Raw genomic sequence first — 20,470 nt, 5'->3', positions numbered from 1 at the left:
GGGGTGGAGACACTCCTTCAGGTATACAGGTATTCCTGTATCCATCTCCATCAGGGCACTGAGCTTGCTGGTGCTGTACCTACTTAATTCTGGTGTGGTTGCTGCTGCCCATGTGTGGGGATTGCTCTGGCAGACTTGGCTGCAAGGCAAGAAGTTAGCCATCCCTGATCTAGGCAACACAGAACAATGACATGATCAGCCAAACTGAAAAGTGCTATTCTTCTAGAAAAAAAGAGGTGCCGGAACTGACCATGAACACCTCTCTTGTTCTCTTAGAATGGCAATGGCACCCACCTGAGAGATGCCAGAACTGAGTTCCAGCGAGTTCCTGCTCAAAAAAAGGAAAGCGCTGCTACAAAGAGATTTGGGCCACTGGCAACACAGTACACAGGCATAAGATCTGCAGGCAACACCAAGCCTTCGAGGTGTAGAGGATTATTCCTAGCCTTTTATTTGTGGTTTCTTAGTCATAGTAAGCTTCACTTAGACAATGAAGATTTTCTTGGCATCGGTATTGAAGCTGCAATTGCTATGGAAACTACCATCTGACATTATATTATTTCAACAGGAAAAGTGGAGGAGGCTAATGTGATGCATTGAGGAGATATGTGGCTTCCAGAGAGCACCACTGGATAGAGCAGGTGTAGGGAAGCTTTGGCCCTTCAGATGTCACTGAACTACAGTTCCCATCAGCCCCAGCAAGCATTGCCAGTGGCCAGGCAAGATGAGAGTGGTAGTCAGCAGCATCTGGGAGGTCAAAGGTTCCCCGCAACTGGGACAAAGGAAAGACACAGACTGGATACGTCGGAGAAAGATTGTAGCTGAGCAGAAGAACATCTGCTTTGCATGCAGAAGGTCCCAGGTTCCATCCCTGGCATCTCCTGGTAGGGCTGGGAAAGATCCTTGCCTGACACCCTGCCATTGTGGCGTAATGGTTAGAGTGCTGGACTGGGAGCTGGGAGAGCAGGGTTTGAATCCCCACTCAGCCATGAAGCTTGCTGGGCCAATCTTGGTCACTCTCAGCCTAATAGACCTTCACAGAGTTGTTTGGGGGGTGAAATGGGGAGGAGGAGAACCATGGATACCACCTTGAGATCGTTGTACGATAAAGGTGGTACATAAATGTAATAAAATGAATGAATGAATCTAGCCAATACTGAGCCAGATTGACCAAAAAGGCTGCATATATAAGGCACCTTTCTACTTCCCATGGGGTGGTGATGCAAAAAGATTATACTAGTGCACTGGGTGTGGGTAAAGGTAAAGGGACCCCTGACCATTAGGTCCAGTCATGACCGACTCTGGGGTTGCGGCGCTCATCTCGCTTTATTGGCCGAGGGAGCCGGCGTACAGCTTCCGGGTCATGTGGCCAGCATGACTAAGCCGCTTCTGGCAAACCAGAGCAGTGCAAGGAAACGCCGTTTACCTTCCCGCCAGAGCGGTACCTATTTATCTACTTGCACTTTGATGTGCTTTTGAACTGCTAGGTGGGCAGGAGCTGGGACTGAACCACAGGAGCTCACCCCGTCATGACCGACCTTCTGATCAGCAAGTCCTAGGCTCTGGTTTAACCCACAGCGCCACCTGCATCCCACCTGGGTGTGGTTAGGAACTCCTTAAACCTTGTATTGTGGTGTCTTCTCCACATGGCCCCAGCTTCAGTGGTGCAGTTAAGCCATAATAATAAAATCTAAGCCAGCCCTGCTGTGATTGGACTCCACCTGCCCAATCTGCTGAGCGGGGCCTTGAGTTTCTGCTGTACTGCCCAGCTCCCCACCATGCATCCAGGTGTCCCCTTCTTCCTTCCTCCTGCACACACAGGTGCTGTTTTTTCTCTATAGCCTGATAGTGCGAAGTTGCTACAGCCAAGTTCTATGATCACATACAACTATCTTTTCTCACACTGGACAGCTAATGAACAACGAAAGGTGAACTGGAAGCTACATACCGGTTGGATATTGGTTGCCTCCTGAACTTAATACAACTTGTCTGAGGAAGCATATGGACCACATAAAATTAAATTCCAAGTGAATGTTTCGCCGTGAAGAGCATGCCACAGAAAGACAATTTAGCTCATTTAAAATAACATATACATTCGGCATCTACAATGCCAATCACACTTTGCATCTGTCCAGAAAATAGTTTTGAAAATAAGAAACAAATGAATACCATAGAACCTTGTATGGATTCAAACAGCATATTTGAACTTCATGGTGCAAAGACATTGCCTTGGCCTAGGGGCAGGCAAACCACTTTCACTTTCTCACTTTTTTTAGCTTTCGGTTCATTTCACCACATTTCCTCATCAGTTTGCAATTTTTAAAAGAAGTCCTCGTGAAAATTCATGGGTTTTTTGGTGTGCATTTCTCTCAGTACACAATTTTTGGCATCGCTTGATAGTCACGTTTTGCAAGCAGATTCCCCTGATATAATGCACTTGGTTTCTAATTTCTATGAAAATATGCATTTTATGCAAAAAAATAAATACCCCTAATATACACATTTTTGCATATATCTCCCCCAACTGAAGAATTGCATCACAACATTTGGAGAAGTGTGAATTTTGGAGGATATCTGTGTTTTGGTTCAGCATTGTTTCAGCAAGTTCCCATTACATAGGCCCACATTAAAAGGCCCGCCAAACCAAGTTTCCCCCCATTGGGTCCCTCTATTGGAAATTGTATGATGTATCCATAAACCATTAATACATTTTGATTCCATGGTAGGAGCCTCTAAAGAGAGATTCTTCTACACATCTCCAAAGAGAATCAGTTTCTGCTCATTTCTTCGCAGGCTGTAAACACACACACAAACACAAAAATCCCATTGGTTTCCCATTCAGGCGCATAGGAACATTTGAAGTGTGAGCTTATACTTGAGTTTCTGCATCATAGCTGTATATTGCTGAGAGCCGAACCACACACATTCAGAAATATCATTCTGTTCACAACCTTTTGGGGACTCTAGCACTTCAGACTGCAGTTGGAGCTTATGTTCAGATTGCCAACCACACCCCAGTAAAAAGGAAATAAAAGAGAGAAAATTAATCCCTATACAGTGGTACCTCAGGTTACATACGCTTCAGGTTACATACACTTCAGGTTACAGACTCCACTAACCCAGAAATAGTACTTCAGGTTAAGAACTTTGCTTCAGGATGAGAACAGAAATCGGGCTCTGGTAGCGCAGCAGCAGCAGGAGGCCCGATTAGCTAAAGTGGTGCTTCAGGTTAAGAACAGTTTCAGGTTAAGCACGGACCTCCGGAACGAATTAAGTACTTAACCTGAGGTACCACTGTATACAAAAAATTAGCAGCTTAATAAAAAAAGAAGACACATCTTCACCCCAGTCAAGTTATCAGGGGGTTTTTGAGAAGGGGATAAGCAAGACCTGTGTTTTGAAGTGGTATGGCCTCTGCATGGTTGCTTCTCCATTATTTTGCTTAATATTATCATAGTCATAGAATCATGGAACCAACACAGGGTCATCTAGTTCAACTCCCTACCAATGCAGGAATCTCAGCACATGGTCTCCCATCCAATTTGAAACCATACTGGACCCTGCTTAGCTTTAGCAAATATGCTAAGGCTGCCATTGGCTTTCTAAGATCTCTGACAAAATATTTTCCAGACTGAGCATCTTTGACAAGAGATAGTTGGAATTAAACCTAGAGTCATATGGAGACAGAATATATGATCTACCACACCAAGCAATGGACTCTCCTTTCAATGTGTTCTGTTGTGATACAGCTGAGTACTCAATCTATATATATACCATAATGACCTGTTAGGCAAAAATTTATATAATCACCTAGGCTGCAGCCAATTCACAGATTTCCGCAGTGATTTTTTTTCTGCTTCTTTGCCATTTTTTATGCCAACTGACAATGCCAGATCTCTGTAAGGCTTTCTAGGTGAGCAATTAGTGATTAATTTCAAGAAAAAGAGAAATCATTTGGATCATTATCAGTACAATGCTGTGCATGTCTACAGCTAAACTGTAGACATAATCCCAGGTGATTGTGAATAGGATTGCATTATTTTTATTTATTTTTTATTTTTTTGAAACTAGAAATATTTTCCTTTCAACTTCAGATTTTCGGAAAAAGAGCTGCTGGGCCTACTAGTGCTATCTTAATATAAAGGATTGTTTTCCAACATAAATAAAAGGGTGAATAAAATGAATGTTAGATCAAATAAATCCATACTTATTGGAATGAAAAAATGCCATTTTCTTCTAAAAGGATAGTGGTGGATCCATTAAAATCAATAAAAATTAGTCACATTTGTTTATGACTACCTAAGCCCAGATCCTTCCCATAAAAACTTGAATACAGGAGAAATGGGCAAAATCATATTTTAACATAATTACCCCCAACAAAAACCTTGCTTTCTCTACAGAACAAGAGAAAGTTGACAATTAACAGAACTCTGCTGGTGCAAACAGTAATTAGGATCACCCAAGGTTTCACAAGCTTGCCAAGTGGTTGAACTTTGACCTTGAAACTGATAATCACAGTAACTACTTCAGATTCTCAGCACACTTTGTACACCTGAGATTTCTGCTGGCCATCTCGCTTACGGTGATCAGTTGGTTTTACATCAAACATATTGATTTATAAAATCCCTGAGTCATAAAATACAGCCATAACCTGTATCCTCAGAAAGTCATACATTTTCAGGCAACATGCAGAGTTATTTCAGGAGATTTTATTTTGCAGGGTGGCAGTGGGGGATTTGAATGATCTTAGGTCCTATTTGTACTGTGCATCATATCATATCACTTTAAGCAGCCATAGCTCCCCCCACCCCCGCCTTTTCCAAAAAAAGAAAAGAGACTCCTGAGAACAGTCCTTTGTTAAGGATGCTAAGAATTGATAGCAGACCCCTCTTCCCATCACTGAACTACAATTCCCAGAATTCCCTGGGAGGAGGGATGATTAAATCAGTTCTGTAAGGGAAACGAGGAAGGAGGTCTCCTAACAATTAACAGAATCATAGAATTGTAAAGTTTGAAGGGCCTGCTACACCAGACACCCTTAACAAACTACGGCTCTCAGAATTCTTTGGAGGAAACCAAATACCGTATTTTTCGCTCTATAAGATGCACCAGACCACAAGACGCACCTAGTTTTTGGAGGAGGAAAACAAGAAAAAAAATATTCTGAATCTCAGAAGCCAGAACAGCAAGAGGGATCACTGCACAGTGAAAGCAGCAATCCCTCTTGCTGTTCTGGCTTCTGGGGTAGCTGCAGAGCCTGCATTCGCTCCATAAGACACACACACATTTCCCCTTACTTTTTAGGAGGGAAAAAGTGAGTCTTATAGAGCAAAAAATACGGTCGTATATAATACTGCTTTAAATAGATAGCACAAAGCTAACTCCTGCCTTAGCTCTTGGGGGATTTCAGACAATTTGTGACAACATTCGCTCAGCTTTGAGATCCCACTTTCAATGCTATCGGAAATATTTTTGCACCTGTCCTTTTTTTTAGCGTGCTTTAGTATGCTTTGAAGATTCTGGCTAATATAGGATTATTTAATTGGCTGGGCAAAGACTTAGAAAGCCCAATTGCCCAGCTGCTTATTCTAGACACTCTGTTATTATGCCCTGCCTTGCTGCTTTGTGTTAGTGGGGGGAAGTGCCTGTTCCAGCCAGCTTTCCCCATGCTTTGCATTTCAGATTTGAAATAGCGAATTCTTTTTTAATCTACTGAGCTCAGTTTTACATTGCTTGGGGTTTTTTATCATTATGGATGGTGGTATTTCAACTGTGGTGGGCTCTGGGTAACACAAACATGTTGCAGGTATGAGGCATAAACAGCAGTGGACCGTGTGGTGGCATGAAGAGGATGAGGGGTGGGGCGGCAGCAGCAGGGGTAAACGTGCCAACAGGCACACCATATTGGCTCTGCATGTGCATTTGCACCATGCCAACCTCACTTATGCCCCATCCCTCACCCTCTCCGTCCTGGCATGCAGCAGTGACTCAGCCAGGTCAGGTGAGTGGCACAGCCCCAGCACACCATCTGCGACTGAGTAGACATTTCAAAACAAATACAGTGGTACCTTGGGTTACAGATGCTTCAGGTTACAGACGCTTCAGGTTACAGACTCTGCTAACCCAGAAATAGTACCTTGGGTTAAGAACTTTGCTTCAGGATGAGAACAGAAATCGTGCGGCGGTAGTGGGAGGCCACATTAGCTAAAGTGGTGTCTCAGGTTAAGAACAGTTTCAGGTTAAGAACGGACCTCTGGAACGAATTAAGTTCTTAACCCGAGGTACCACTGTAAATAAACTAAGCAACTCCAGAGAGAGGAAGGACAGCAAGAGCCCCTCATTCAGCTGGGCTCTGACCAATTGCCATTTGCCTCTTTTCTCTCCCATAATTTTCTTGTGCAATTGTCACGATACCTGTGTTTGCTTTCCTTTCTTTCTTTTGGTCTCTCCCCCCTCCCGCCCTCTTTTCTTTTTGTTTTGAGCCCATTGCACTTTAAGCTACTGCTTTAAACTGAACTGCTTCAAGCATAGGAATGTGCTATATAAATCTAAAAAAATAGCTCAATAAACACCCACGCAAACTTGGTGGCCTCTTATCAACTGCTTTGCACAACACCACGCCCCCCAATGCTGGAGAATCTGCCATACTCTCACCCTCCCTCCTGCCCAACAACTAGCTTTTCCCATTCAATGCAAAGAGTTCTTGTATTCAGCATAATACATAAAACTGAACTTCTGTCAATGCACAATAGGTAACCATTTAGCATTTCACTTTCCATATCACATCAGCAGCAATCTGAATCTCCACTCTATCACCAGTTGTGAAAACCCTTCATCCTGCTCACAGCATTGCAGTTTTCATTAATAATACTTTTATAACATATGTGCAGCGGAAGTAATATTATTCTTATATGTCTTTGACACCTTGGAAACTTTAAAACCTTTTGTTCCATTCATTTAGTAGAAGGTTAATTAGTAAATTATACCAGTCATTCAACTGTTTTGCTATGACTTTTTAACCATGAAAACAGGAGACTAAGAGGAGATATGATTGCCATCTTCAAGTATCTCAACAGCTCTGACCATCCAAGTTATTCCTGATGTTTAGTCAACATCTCCTTTCTTGTAACTTGAATCCATTGGTTGAGGAGAAAACAAGCTTGCTCTGCCTTCTATGTGACAGCCCTTTAGAGATTTGAAGATGGCTATCATATCTCCTCCCAGTCTCGTCTTTTCCAGGCTAATAGTCCTAAGCAAGACGGGATTTACTTAGGTCCTCTGCTTTCTATCCCTGTGATGTCTTTGCTCATCTCTTCTGCGCCTATGCTGAAGTGATGCAGGAGTTCCAGGGTTGCTAGGCAACCGACATTTCTCCACCCCCCCATCTGTTCACCAGACTACACCTCATCCTCCTCACTTGCTTACACATCACACATCCCAGAGAGGGTCAGGATTCAAAATATTGTTTGGAGAAACTGAGCTCTACAATGTGGTTTAGCACAAGCCCTGACCAAACATCACATCCATTTGTTTCAGAAGCACCCTAAAAAAATTATACTAATTAGAAGTATTGAAGCATTTTCTCAGGGGGGAAAGGAAGAAAGCAGCTCTCCTGTAGATGTAGATAATCTCATTTTATCCCATTCCTTCCAATATTCTAATAATGATGCTGAAAGTGATAAATCATCTACACTAATTACCCATCACTCAGATTAATGAATGAAAATAGCCACTGATACAATGACCCACTTCTGAGAAACCCGAAACAACAGATATGTTCATTAGCAACTCAATCCCAAAAGCATTATGAACCAATAAAATCCGACTATTATACGGAGAAATGTTATAGCTATATATTCGTACCCCTTATGCACAGCGGGTATTAGTGTAATTTTTAACACACGAAAGAAATTGCCTGCACAAGGGAACAAAAAATATAACTCGATTTTAGCCAAAAAAAAGTATCTCTTTTAATACAAAATTTCATTCTCATAAATTTATTTCCACTGAATAAATAAGATCGCTTCACCATTTTCAGATGAAAATTGCACCCTATATTGGAGTTGAGATGCGAGTATAAATAAAATATAAACATTATTTATAACCATTTATTCCCGCTATACTTTGATGTGTGCAATACTGTATTTAAAATGTGTTCAGCACCTTGTCATGGTAAGATCTGCAGTTTAACCTGCTCTGTACAATACTGAATGGTGTTCATGCGTGTGTTGTTATCAATAGCTGCATAATGACTGCCTTTCAGAGTATCTGGATCTGCTTTTCCTGGTTTATAATTTTGTTTAACGCATGCAAGCTTATCTGTACCAACAACTTTTTTTGAGAGAGATAGAGAAAAAAGTGCTTAATGCGATAGGAAGAAAATCTATATTGTAAAGACAGCTGTGTGTTATAACTCAATAAGGTGGGAAAGACTGAAAGATGGGTCGGATCCAACATCCCTCAACAAATGGGATTCCCATTCTCCCCTTTCTTCTGCAGCCCCCCTGTCTGTCTCAGGGGATCCCCCAACCTTCCACAGTAGATTTTGGGGGTGCATGAGGGCTCCAGAGAGAAGCATGGGAAGTCAATTGAGCAAAAAAGACACCACAATAGGATATCATAGCTTTTTGAAGAGCTTCCAATATCAAAGATTTAGGCTGCAATCCTAACCCCACTTACCTGGGTGTGAGCCCCATTGAATTAATTGGCATTGGTGTCTGGGTATACCTAGTTAGTATTGAAACCTTAAGGACCAAGAATAGCTTCAGGAACCCTGATAGGTTCATTCCCAATGGGTCACACACCCAAGGAGCCTATAGGTGGGCTTTTTGTATCTCCTTGACCTATGAATTCAAGCAGAAAACCTCTGCTTCTAGGTGGCCATAATGCTCACCCCATCTGTACCCCAATAGAAACATATTCTGAGTCTCCTGCTAGCCAGCCTCCCTGGATTCAGCTCTCTTCCTCCATGTGGGCCTTTGGGATGCTGATTCCCTGCTACAGGGGAAAAGGATCACAGCCATGTTTTCAGATACAGTACGCAGAAATTTAACGTGATCCATCTAACCCCGTTGGCAGCATAGGGATGCTTTCTGTTGTGTAGAGGTTTTCACTTTCACCCCACAGCTGAAAAGGTCCCTAAATTCAAATCCAGGGGTTTTTAAAAATCCTTTTAGGGAAGGGGTCATAAGTATCAGAGCCCATCCTTTGCACACAGAAAGCTCCAAGGCTCAACCCCCTTGCATGTCTCCCATGCATGGATTTCAGGCAGCCTGCAGAATCGCTGTGGGTCAGAAGATAAAATATGCAGCGAGATGCGACCCAACAGCTTCCTCTTCCCCCATCTAGGCCCATCCCCTGTGCTGAGGAATTCTCAGAAGCTAAGCATCCAACATGGAAGTCTCCCTATCTTGTAGCAGACTTAATGTAAGGGTTAATCCAGGCCTGGTCACAGCCATAACCCACCAAGCACACTGTTGATGTTGTTGTTTTGCAGAGAAGGTGTCAGCCTTGCGCACAAGCTTATCTTGGGGCAGCAAGATTATATGCAGCAGGCACAAAACCTCCAACCGCACATATGCTACCTGTAGGCCATTTAATCAATACATAATATAAAAAAACCCAAAGGCAAGAGAGACTAAACTGTGCACATGGGCCTGTCTCAATCCATAGTCTGGCATACTGAAGCCTAAATTCTGCCACAATCCCCCAATGAGTGATGCTGGGTTCTTTGGCTATAGACTAAAAAATAAAAGGCCTAGCAGGGTTAAACCATTTTACATTCTAAAGCTCCCATTTTTAAAAACTGATTTGTACATGGTTGTTCATTGGGCGGCTCTACCACATGTACATAATATTATATATACCAGTTTTCTTTTTTAAAACAGTATTTTCAAAAGAGCAGACTTTTCTTTAAAATAAAATGAGCACGCATATGACATTGTAGCATAGGTAAAAAAAGTCTGACCCTGGCCTAAATTGCTATGATTTATGCTACGATTCCTTAACAAGATTTGTTAGAAACACCAATGAGCATTGGAAGCAGCTTTTAAGTGTTTTTCTCATTTGCAGCAGAAACATTTCATTTTCCCTGGATAACATTTTTTTTCAGTAAGACAAATAAAATATATATTTTGTAATATTTCATTTCTAAATACATTTCCCTCTTTTTCTGCATCGGTGTGCAATGTGTGTGTGTGTGTGTGTGTGTGTGTGTGTGTGTGTGGATGTGTGTGTGTGTGTGCGTGCGCGCCAGGGTGTGTGTGTGTGTGTGTGTGTGTATAAAAATCTTCAAAATAGAGGATTTCCCCGTTTCACATCCGTACACACCAAAGGAGCTAATATCCACACTTTCCCTTTAATTATATCTCTATCTCGATGTAAGGCATTAGTGACGTCTGCTGAATTACATTCAATGCGATGATTTTTCTATTAAGGGCAGATTCAAGAGTCCAAGTGGAAAGCACCGTTGATGGGCTGTGCACAATTCAAAAGTAACCTTGGGTCTCTGTGAGGCAATTGCTGGAGCTCTGTCGCCATCTACTGGCCATACTGGAAGGTGTGAGGTTTTTTGTTTTGTTTTTCCGCCACCAAACAAAGCTTTTTCCTTCGGCTTTATTCATGTGTCAACCCAGTTCTACAAGAAACAAGATACCAGCTAGATACCTTGGAAAGAAACGAAATAAACAAAGCATCTTTTCCACTTTCTCCCCCTCTCCCCCAACCTCTCTCTCTTCCCCTCTTTGGTTTTATTCTAACCTAAAGGGCTTAAAGAATAACATGCTCTACACAAATCAATTTGGCAATGTCATAGCGACTGAAAAGTTAAAAGAAGAAATATCTTAAATAAGAAAATTCCACACACAACACTTCTTTGTCTCACATCTCCAGCTACGGTTTCAGTGAAAACGAGTGTGAGATCAGAGAGGCAGAGACTTGAACTCATGCTATTAGGCCTAATTTTCTTGATTGTTTTAGTTTTTATCAAAAAAGGGTGGAGAAACGCAAACATGCCTAACAACTGTTGTTGCCCAAAATGGAGCAATGTATGCTTGCCATCCTGCACACACACACACACACACACACACCTCTATAAATGCATTTCCTTCCATGTACTTTTAAATATTTTATCCAATCTCAACTGCAAATTGTATCTCATATTATCATTTCTTTTCCTCATATCCTTGCAGCGGAACATAATAATCCTAGCAATTAAAAGGAATTAAAATAAATCTATTGCATATTTTCATCTAGGAGGGGTGGGGGGAAACTCACCAAGAGAGATGCATAACAAATTGAAATGGAGGGAGGGGAAAGAGAGAAACAGAGAGAGAGAGAGGAAGAGACTGGAAATCTGAATTCTAAACTCCAGAACCATCTTTTTTTATATATAGAAAAAATTGCACCAAGAGTTATTTGTTGTCCTATACCTTGCTAACATCACAGTGGATTGTTGTTAATAAAATAACATGTGGCCTTAAAAGGGGGGGGGGAGGGAAGCATTGGTGTGAAAAGGGTATAGTTGAAGTTTTAAGATTCAAGCTTTTTCTTTTAACTTCTAATATATATCTATATACCTATATCTATATATTTTTTTCAAAACGTTTTATTAGGAAAGCTATACCAGACGCATCACTGTACAATGATTAAACATTACCTTTACAATTTATATTCACTTGAAAGTACAGAATAAATATATGCACAATTGTATTTGTGTGTGTTTGTGTGTTGTCGGCATTTGTGAGCGAGGGGGGGGGGGAGAACGTTAGCACCTCTACTCAGGAGGAAGCCCCACTGATTTCCATGGGAATTACTCCCAGGTGAGGGGGCACAGGACTGCAACCTAAAAGGGCTTCTTTTACAGAGACACCGGTGGCAGCTCTTTCCCCTTTCCAATGCATTTGTGACGTCCGGTTCTCTTTTTAATTAGAGGTGCAGCTGTCCTCCAGAAAGGAACTCAATCAAATGGCAATGACCTTTCCTTCCCTGTAGGGCAGCCACAGAAGGGAACAAATAGACAGCTCCTTCACTGAAGAAGCAAGCCAGTGACCTCCCCTCTGGAATAGACTGTGGTACCCCATCCCTGCGGTGGTGGGGGGAGAGATGCAGAAATAGAACAGGGTGCAAGCAATTTGGGATGGCTAGAAGGCTGATTGGAGGGGGTTTAGGATACAGAGTGGAGCAGAATAAGCGTTTGGACCTGTGCGTGTGTGTGTGTGTGAGAGAGAGAGAGAGAGAGAGAGAGAGAGAGAGAGAGAGAGAGAGAGGAGGAGGAGGAGAAGCCAAGAGAGTGAGAACATTTGGGGAAGAAAAGGACCCCCCTCCCCGCCACTGCCTGCAGTTCCCAGACATGCAGAAAACTGCAATTTTTTGTTGCTGTTCTTGTGGTTCTCTTCTCCACCCCAGACACCCACCACCCCTTCAAAGTAACGTACAGGTTCTGTGCCATGATGAGGGAAAGAATAACCAAAGCCACAACCGATGTTGTCTTTTTTTTTAAAAAAAAAAAAATCCACCTCCCACCCCATAGCATTAAAAAAAAAAGATAGAACGGAAAGGTTTCTGTTTTGTTTTGTTTGTTTGTTTTAAAAAAACTACAACAGAAAAAAACAAAAGCCTGCAAGAGAGAGAGGAGATAGAGAGAGTAGCGTAACACACATTGAATTTACTGTCATCAGGACCGAGGCAAATAACCCCCCCCCCCATGATACTAATTATAATAATATTCGTATACCTTAGACAACATGGCACAGTCAAAGTCTCCATTTTTTTTCCAGTATAAAAAAATAATGATTGATTAACATCTGCTGGCAAAAGTCTGCAAAAGGCACTTTATCGATTCATGATCATCTGAGAAGGGCCTTTCCTCCAAACCATCATCTGGCAGGGGGAAAGCACAGAGCAGTATCCTCTAGTATCAGCATGCGGTGGTTTGGGGGCAGGAAGGGCGGGGAGCCAAGGAGTGGGGACTCAGGGGGCCGAGGGGCTGTGGGGCGGGTCTGGGATTTGGCTGTAAAAGCTAGACTTTTGTTTTGTTTTGTTTCAAAACCTATAAGTGGTCTTCTCCAGGACTTCGAGGTAATCCGGCTTGGTTTGGAGTTTGGCCCTTAACTCGAGGTATTCGCTTTGGGGGGGTTGGTGGTGGTCTGGGAAGCCCTTACCAGCCGAGAAGAGGAGGGTCTCTTTCAGCCTGGCGTCCTGCTGCAGGTCTGGATATTGCATGCCAGGGGGGTGCACGTGCAGTTCCTTTAATTTGGGCACCGTGCCGTAGAGGCAGTCCACAAAGCCCACCGTGCATGGTGGCGCCAAAGGCGGTCTGTCCCTGCTGTCTAGAATGGCACCACTAGGGGGGAAGAGCACCACCCCACCGTTCTTTTCGTGGTGGAGGAGAGGCGGCACCAGCGCTAGTTCCCCCAGGAGAGGCAGCCCCCCTCCAATCCCCCCGCCGGGCGGGTGCGGGTGCGGGTGATGGTTGGTGGTCACTATGGTGTTGAGCTGCGAGCTGGACACGGCCAAGCTCCACTCCTTCTCCTTCTCCAGCAAGGTCCTGTAGCAGCTGCTGCTCCCACCGTCCTTTGTGGGGTCGGCAAACTGTTCCCCTGCACAGCCAACTCCTCCTCCACCACCACCACCACTACCAGCACCACCACCACCTCCCAAAAGCATGTCCCCAGGTTGCCCCGGCTCCCCCGCCACCACTTCGTCCTCCTCGCGGGGCTTGTAGATGGGGTTGTTGCACATCTGGGTCACTGGATGCGGGATGTAGTCGTAGACGTGGCCCACCGGGGGTGCCTTTTCCGGGGAGGCGCTGAGTCCCCCGCCGCCTCCGCCGCCTCCCTCCTCGAAGAGGTGGTGGCACTGCATCTGGATGCCTGTCAAGTCGAGGGTCTCCTGCCGCTGCTTGTTCCGGAAGGGTAGCTTCTTGTGGCGCCTGCGCAGGACAAAGGCGAAAAGGCCCGCAGCAATGAAGACCGCCGAGAAGAACAGTACAAGGAGGCTGAGGATGAGCACGGAGAGGGGCACCGGGCCTCCCCCAGCCGGGGGGAGCTCATAGGGCGACGGGCTGGTGGGGCTAGGGTGGCCCCACGCTGGAGGGGCTGGCGAGGCAGCAGCAGCATGCAACATCTCAGGGCAGAGTACCTCCAGCTCCACAGAGCGGATGTCTCTGTGGGTAAGGTTGTCTGGGCTGGCGCAAAGGACATCCCCCACCATGATGACGGAGCTGATGGCCTCGATCCACTGCTTGAGAGGCACCAGGTCACACGTGCAATCCCACGGGTTGAGCTTCAGGTCAATCTGCACAATGGCGTTGAGGTGCTCCAACACGCCGGCCACGGGCAAGTACAGGAATTTGTTGTTCCTCAGGTTGAGCCTGGTCAGAGAGGTGCCTGCAAAGGCATCTGTAGGCAGGTTCCTCAGGAGGTTGTCGTTGAGGAAGAGAAGCTTCAGGTTGGGCATGAGACTGAAGGCAGCGGGCTGGATCTCCCTGATCTGGTTGTACTCAAAATACAGATAGTGCAGGCTCTGCAGACCCCTGAACATGCCTGGGGTCAGCTTCTCAATGTCATTGCCATTCAGGTACAGGCTCTTCAGGTTGGGCAGGTTGACAAAGGCCCCGTCCTGAACGTAGGAGATCCGATTGTTCCCCAAATGCAGGAGATCCAGGGAAGAAAAATTCCAGAAATCGGAACGGTAAATTTTCTGTATCAAATTACCGCTCAGGACCAGCTTCTTGGCGTTGACGGGCCTGGGCAGGAGCTCGGAAATATTGTGGAACCCTCTTTCCTTGCAGTTGACTGTCAGGCCCAAGTCATTGATGTGCAAACTGCATGAGCAGCCAGTAGGGCAGATGATGGGGATGGGTGGCCTTGTCTGGTAACCAGCTATTGGGGGCTGGTTGGGCGCAGGGTATAGGCCTCGAGGTGTCGGGGGTGGCTTGTGTGCCCTGGGCTGTTTGGTGGGCCTGGGCTGCTTAATGGAAGTTTTGTATTCGACAGAGGAAGCAGTGAAATGGAAAGAGGACAGCATGGAAGAAGGCTTAGTAGGCCACGCGTTCTCCTTGCTCGAGGGCAACTGAGGGGCACCGATGCTGACCAGCTCCGAGTCAGACAGCATTGGGCAGAGTTTATTCCTCTTAATTTCCCTCAGGTCCTTCCCATGGAAGTGGAAAGGGGTCTCACAGGTTATGTCTCCCACAAGGGCAGTGTAAGGGATGCGCTCCAGCCAGCTCTTCAGCTGGACAATATCACAGGTACAGTTCCAAGGGTTCTCCTCCAGCTGGATCTCCATCAGGCTTCTGCCAATGTGATCCAGCATCCCTCGGTAGGAGAGCACTTTCAACCTGTTTCCACGCAAGTCCAAGTGAGTTAAAGACACCGACTTAAACAAATTGGTGGGGAGGATGGGGATAAGGTTGTCGTTCAAGATCAGGACCCGGAGCTTGCTCAGGTTCCGAAATGCCCCGCTCTCGATCCGCTTAATGACATTGTAATCTGCCTGCAGATATTCCAGACTCTCCAAGCCCAGGAAAGTGTCGTTTCTGAAGATGTCCAATTTGTTCTCATGCAGGTACAACCTCTTCAGGATTCTGAGGCCGTTAAAGGCTCCCGTCTGAATGTCTTGTAGTGCGTTGTTCCCCAGGTTGATCGACACGGCGTTGTTCAGGTGGAGAAAACTGTTAGTATATAATCTCCTCATGGAGTTCCTCTGCAGGTAAAGTTTGAAAGGTCTCGACCAGGACTCCGTTATCTGGCTAATATTTATAAATCCCTTGTTGTCGCAGTGTATGTGAAAAAGGCTTTCTTTGACTTCACAGTAACAAGGATCGAAGCAAGACTCCTCAATCTCCTCCGAGTCCTCTATCAAGGGGATGGGGGTAGTCCACGCTACAGCAATTGTGCTCAGAAGAATAATCCACAACATCCTTCTCTTACGGGGAGGGTCGGCTGTCGGAGACTTCATGGTTGCGACGGATTACAAAACTGGAACAGAAATGAAAACACAAATGGATTACGGTCGATCAGCATTTTATCGGGCTATTTTTATATTGAACCATGCATCTAGAGCATCTAACGGGGTTTCGTGAGGTTACTTGGAAGTTCATTACAAAAAAGAAAAGAAAAGAAAACTCTAGCATTGCTCTTAGAACCTCCCCTGGTTTTGACTTAAGTGATACTGAAACATCTCATCATGCAACAGCCTTCTTGTTTCCCCATCCTGCTCCCAGGCTACTTGGTGAATGACACCCTCATGAAAAACAGCAAATGAACCTATAGGGCCTATGTTGTGAAACATTTCCCCCGCCAACACAAAGACAAGGAGCGTTTAGGAGGAAGCATATGGGAGATCATCTCAGTCTTACCTCGACACCTGCATCAATCACAAGAGTAAGGAGAGATGAGGTGCAGGAAGAGATTTTTATCTGGTACACACACACACACACACACACACACAAAACCATGCAGTCTATACATTGCATTCTCATGAACGCACAAACGCTTAACTTGGAAGTTGTTGTGTTTTTTGTTATTCAGGCAATGCCCATCTAATGCTATGATACAGCCATTATTTAAGGAAATGGGGACAGACAAGTTCCCAGAGCCCCGATCCCTGTAGGAATATCCATAACTGGGATTTTATCAGTATACAAGGGTTAGTAGCAAGGCTTGCTTCAATACCGGGGGTTGGGGGAGAGGGAGAAGGAGAGAGAGAGAGAGAGAGAGAGAGAGAGAGAGAGAGAGAGAGAGAGAGACCCTTCTCTCCCAAGCACACAAAATGGATTAACGCAACTGGTATAGTATCAGATAAATGCACACTCCATATTAGTCATTTCAGCTGATTAAATCATTTAGAGATGATTAATCTTCGGGAGGCACATGCCTCTGCCATCCACATACCCAAGGGGGAAAGCGGCAGTTGCAGGGCTACGTACGGAAAGAGATGGTGGAATGAAAGGGGGCAATAGGGATGTGGGGGGGAGAGACTCTGGACGTGGGTGTTTTGTGCCTGTAGAACCATCCAGGGATGATCCAGCAGGACAAAAGAGGAGAAGGGGGAGGAAAAGTAAGAGGGGGAAAAAATACCTTCACACTAAGCCCAGGAGAAATAAGCCTTGCTTTACAGCAAAAGCTCACAAAAGATTCCTCTTGGAGGGGACAACTGGACCCCGTGACCTACAGCCTCCTCTGCTTGGGGCGGCAAAGGGAGGGCATCTCTTTTTCTCCTTGACTCCTTTTGCCCAGATCATTCCAACACAGAAGAATAAATCACTGTTAAAGACTATGACTCCTGACAACGATGGCTTCACAGCCCCTACTTGCTGTTGCTGCTGCTGCTGCCCATTTCAAACGGGTTTGCCAGAGTCCTGGTATTTATTTCTGTTCTCTTCATAGCAAAGGAGCTTTACAGATATGGATTATCGTGCACTCTCCACTCCACCCCCACACCCCAACACACCCATGCAGGCGAAGGGAATTCCTCCCTCCCCGTTATGAAAAAAGAAAGCCCTTAATAGCAAAAGGACCTAGTTAGGGAAAGAAATGGGAGGCGCAGGTGGGGGCAGGGTGGAATAAGAGCATTTCATTACAGAAAAATGAAATAAATCGAAGCAGAGAATCTATTTGCAAATGAAGGGAACTGGGGGACCCGTTGGAAGGAAAATTACCAGGCACGATCTGAATGAGGAAAGAGGAAGGGGAGAGGTCTTGTTTTTTGCTCTTTGTCTCAGTAGAAAGATGGATAGATAAATAGAGAGAGATGGACGGACAGAGAGATAAGCTACTTAAGTTCTTTTCCTCTTCTGCATTAAAAAAAAGGGGGGTAGAAAGAGATGCTCTATCCCAGCAGAAAAGCGGGGAGGGGGAAGGGAGAAAGAGAGATCGAGAGATCCAGAAACAGCTTGTACTTACCGGTCCGAAGGAGATAATTTTTTTTAGCACATTTGGAGAGAGCCGGGAAAGGAGAGAGGGGAGGAAAAAATAGCCAAACCCACTTGGAAAAATAGATATCTATGTACGGAATTTTCAACGGCTTTTAAAAATAAAATAAAATAAGGATTGCTGGTTTCTCTCTTTCTCTCTGTTCTGGTTCTATACTCCTGCTGAGGGCTGAAGCAAAAGGAAGGGGGGGGAAGCAAGCAAAGATGAGACGTGCTAGGAATGCAATGAGGTTCCTTAGGATGCAGAGATGCTGTTTGGCACAGTCAATGGAGGAGGGAGGCAAAGGGGGCTGCTGCAGCCTCCTAGATCTGCCGCTGCCGCTGCCGCCGCTGCCTTCTCTGGGTACCACCAGCTCATCTTTGAGAAACGAGGGAGGGAAGGTCTATGGCAGGAGGTTCAGGCTGGGGCTTCTCATCCTTTCGCTCCTTCTTCCACTCCTTCTTCCCTTTTGTGTGTGTGTGTGTGAGGGAGAGAGCGCATTGTTGCCCCTGAATCAGGCTTCCCCCACCACCACGTCATGGATTTGAGCTTGAAGAAAAGGGGAACAAATGTAGGAGGACGCACTTGGCACCAGGTGGGGGGGCACGTCTGGGAAGCCCTGACTGTACTGGGCTTGCTTTCTACCCCCACCCCCCATTCCCCGCCAGGAGGAGGAGGAGGAGGAAGAGTTATTCGGGGGATCAGGAGCGGGGGAACCCGAGATGATGGAGAAAGAAGAAGCAGCCAGGAGCAGAGGAACAATCTCGGTGCTGGCTGGGTGGTGGTCTCCTACGTCCGCCCCCCTCTGGAAGGGGAGGAAAGCCTGGGATGGAAAAAAGGATCATAATAGGGGAATGTCCCCTGGGCCACCAAGTGTGCATATTCCAGCAAATCCTTGAGAGCTGCAGCCATTAAGGGGAGAGGAGATACCCGCCCCTCTCCACATAGCCAAGAACTCTCTCCGCTGGCTTCCAAAGTAGTAGGCTCAGTTGAGCTCGCTCGCGCGTTCTCTCGCTCTCCCGCCCTCGCCTGCAGTTCTCCATCAAACCTAAACCTGTCCCAGCAGAGGTAAAGGAAAGGGCAGCGCCGGGGGAACTTGGAGGAGAGACCCTCCCCTCTCTTCCTTCTTGCTTTCCTCGTCCTCCCCGCTCCTCTTTCTACTCCCCACCCCCCTGCAGCTGAAAAGGCTTCAGTCCACCCCACAACATCCAACAGGCTCTTATTTCTTCCCAGATATCCCCCCCCCCTCCTTCCTCCTTTTCCAAAGCTCCTAGCCAAGTGTTGAAGACACTTGGGTGACAATGGACCATTTTGCATCTTTTCCTTCCAGAGGGAAGGGGTGACGGCGGCGGCGGATTTAACCGCTCCCTTGCTGCCTCTCTCTCCTTATTTTACCTGCCTCGCCTCCTTTCCATCCTTTTAATTTATCTCTCTCTCTCTCCCTCCCCCCTAATTGTGCTGGCTTGGACTTGCTGTCTGACCCCAGAGAAGGAGAACCTATGCCTCGATTTCTGCCTAGATCCAAGGGAGGGGAGCCGCCAATCTCCAAAGGTAAATTGAACAGCTCTCTCTTTCCGTAAAAAGCAAGGAGGCAACCAAAAGGAGCATATCTGGAGCTGGAGGGAACATAGAGAACAAAGATGCCTGGTTACTAGAGTGCAGGAAAGATTCCCTAACACAATAAGCTCCCATGCTTAGTCAGCTTCCCCTAGATTAAGTTGGCACCCATTTGCCCAAGTTCCCTTGAAGGTGGTGTGTTGGTTGGGCCCATGATCCTATTGCTTTCATAGACCCACACGCCCCTCGCTTGTCAGAAGCTAGGAACTTGCGAACGGAATACCCCCAGATTTATTTTTAATAATTCCTCTTGCAAATCTATTTCGCTTAGAGCAGGGAAAGGCAGGGCAGGATTCCTCCGCGCCCGGAAGAGTTGGGTTTGGGTGGCCGCCTCCTGATCTCCCCCTTGAGGAAAGGAGGGGAGGTGGGGCTGGCAGGTGGCAGCTAGAGACATCCCTCGGAGACAGAAGAGGCTCCGCTTGCGCCTGGGAGGAATTCTGATGCCTCTGTCCCCACCGCCCTTGCAGCCCATCCTCTCTTTGGGGATTCTGCTACAAAGAGTGGAGAGCTGGCAAGCTGGGAATCCGATGGGACAGCAAGCACACACATACACCCCTTTCCGTGCCTCTTTGCCCCGACGCGGGTTCTCTTAGGACCCAACAAGGGAGCAGCCAAATCTCTGCTCCCCACCGCCACCTTCAAATCGCTCTCCTCGCCAGCGCTGCTCCTTTTCAGAACCAAGTCCTGTTGCAACGTAGAAGTGGCGATCGCTGTCGATTACAAAGCTGCATAGCTGCTATTATCATTACAAAGCACGAGAATCCTGCGTTTTAAAACGCGTGTGTGTTGCGGGGTGGGGAGTGGGGAATAAGGATCCGTGAAATGTTTATAGAGTTGTTGGCGGGCGGGGGCGGAGATGAAAGGAAGACACTAAAATAATAACAGAAAAGAGGCTGGTGACAATGTATACATTGGAAGAACATTGGCTTGGTTATTAT

General features: G+C 45.9%; 1 protein-coding gene across 5 annotated transcripts in view; it reads right to left on the bottom strand.

Moving 5' to 3' along the window:
• Positions 1–20,470, bottom strand: part of SLITRK3 (SLIT and NTRK like family member 3) — a 40,222-nt gene that overhangs the window by 18,582 nt on the left and 1,170 nt on the right. The window contains exons 1-2 of one of the 5 annotated variants that reach the window (XM_083613181.1): positions 17,907–19,449; positions 13,161–15,980 (exon numbers count right to left, since the gene is read on the bottom strand). In XM_083613181.1, coding sequence (XP_083469307.1) covers positions 13,161–15,960 — 2,800 coding nt within the window. In that variant the 5' untranslated portion in view covers positions 15,961–15,980; positions 17,907–19,449. Of the gene's footprint in view, positions 1–8,572; positions 10,637–12,501; positions 15,981–17,906; positions 19,450–20,470 lie in introns of those variants that run through there. The other 4 variants (XR_014547959.1, XR_014547958.1, XM_083613180.1 and 1 more) reach the window with 4 other exon arrangements.

The sequence above is a fragment of the Podarcis filfolensis genome (genome assembly GCF_964270895.1).
Source record: "Podarcis filfolensis genome assembly, chromosome: 5".
Lineage (NCBI taxonomy): Eukaryota > Metazoa > Chordata > Lepidosauria > Squamata > Lacertidae > Podarcis > Podarcis filfolensis.
The sequence above is the reverse complement of the archived record's forward strand: the minus strand, read 5'-3'. Positions and strand labels throughout refer to the sequence as shown.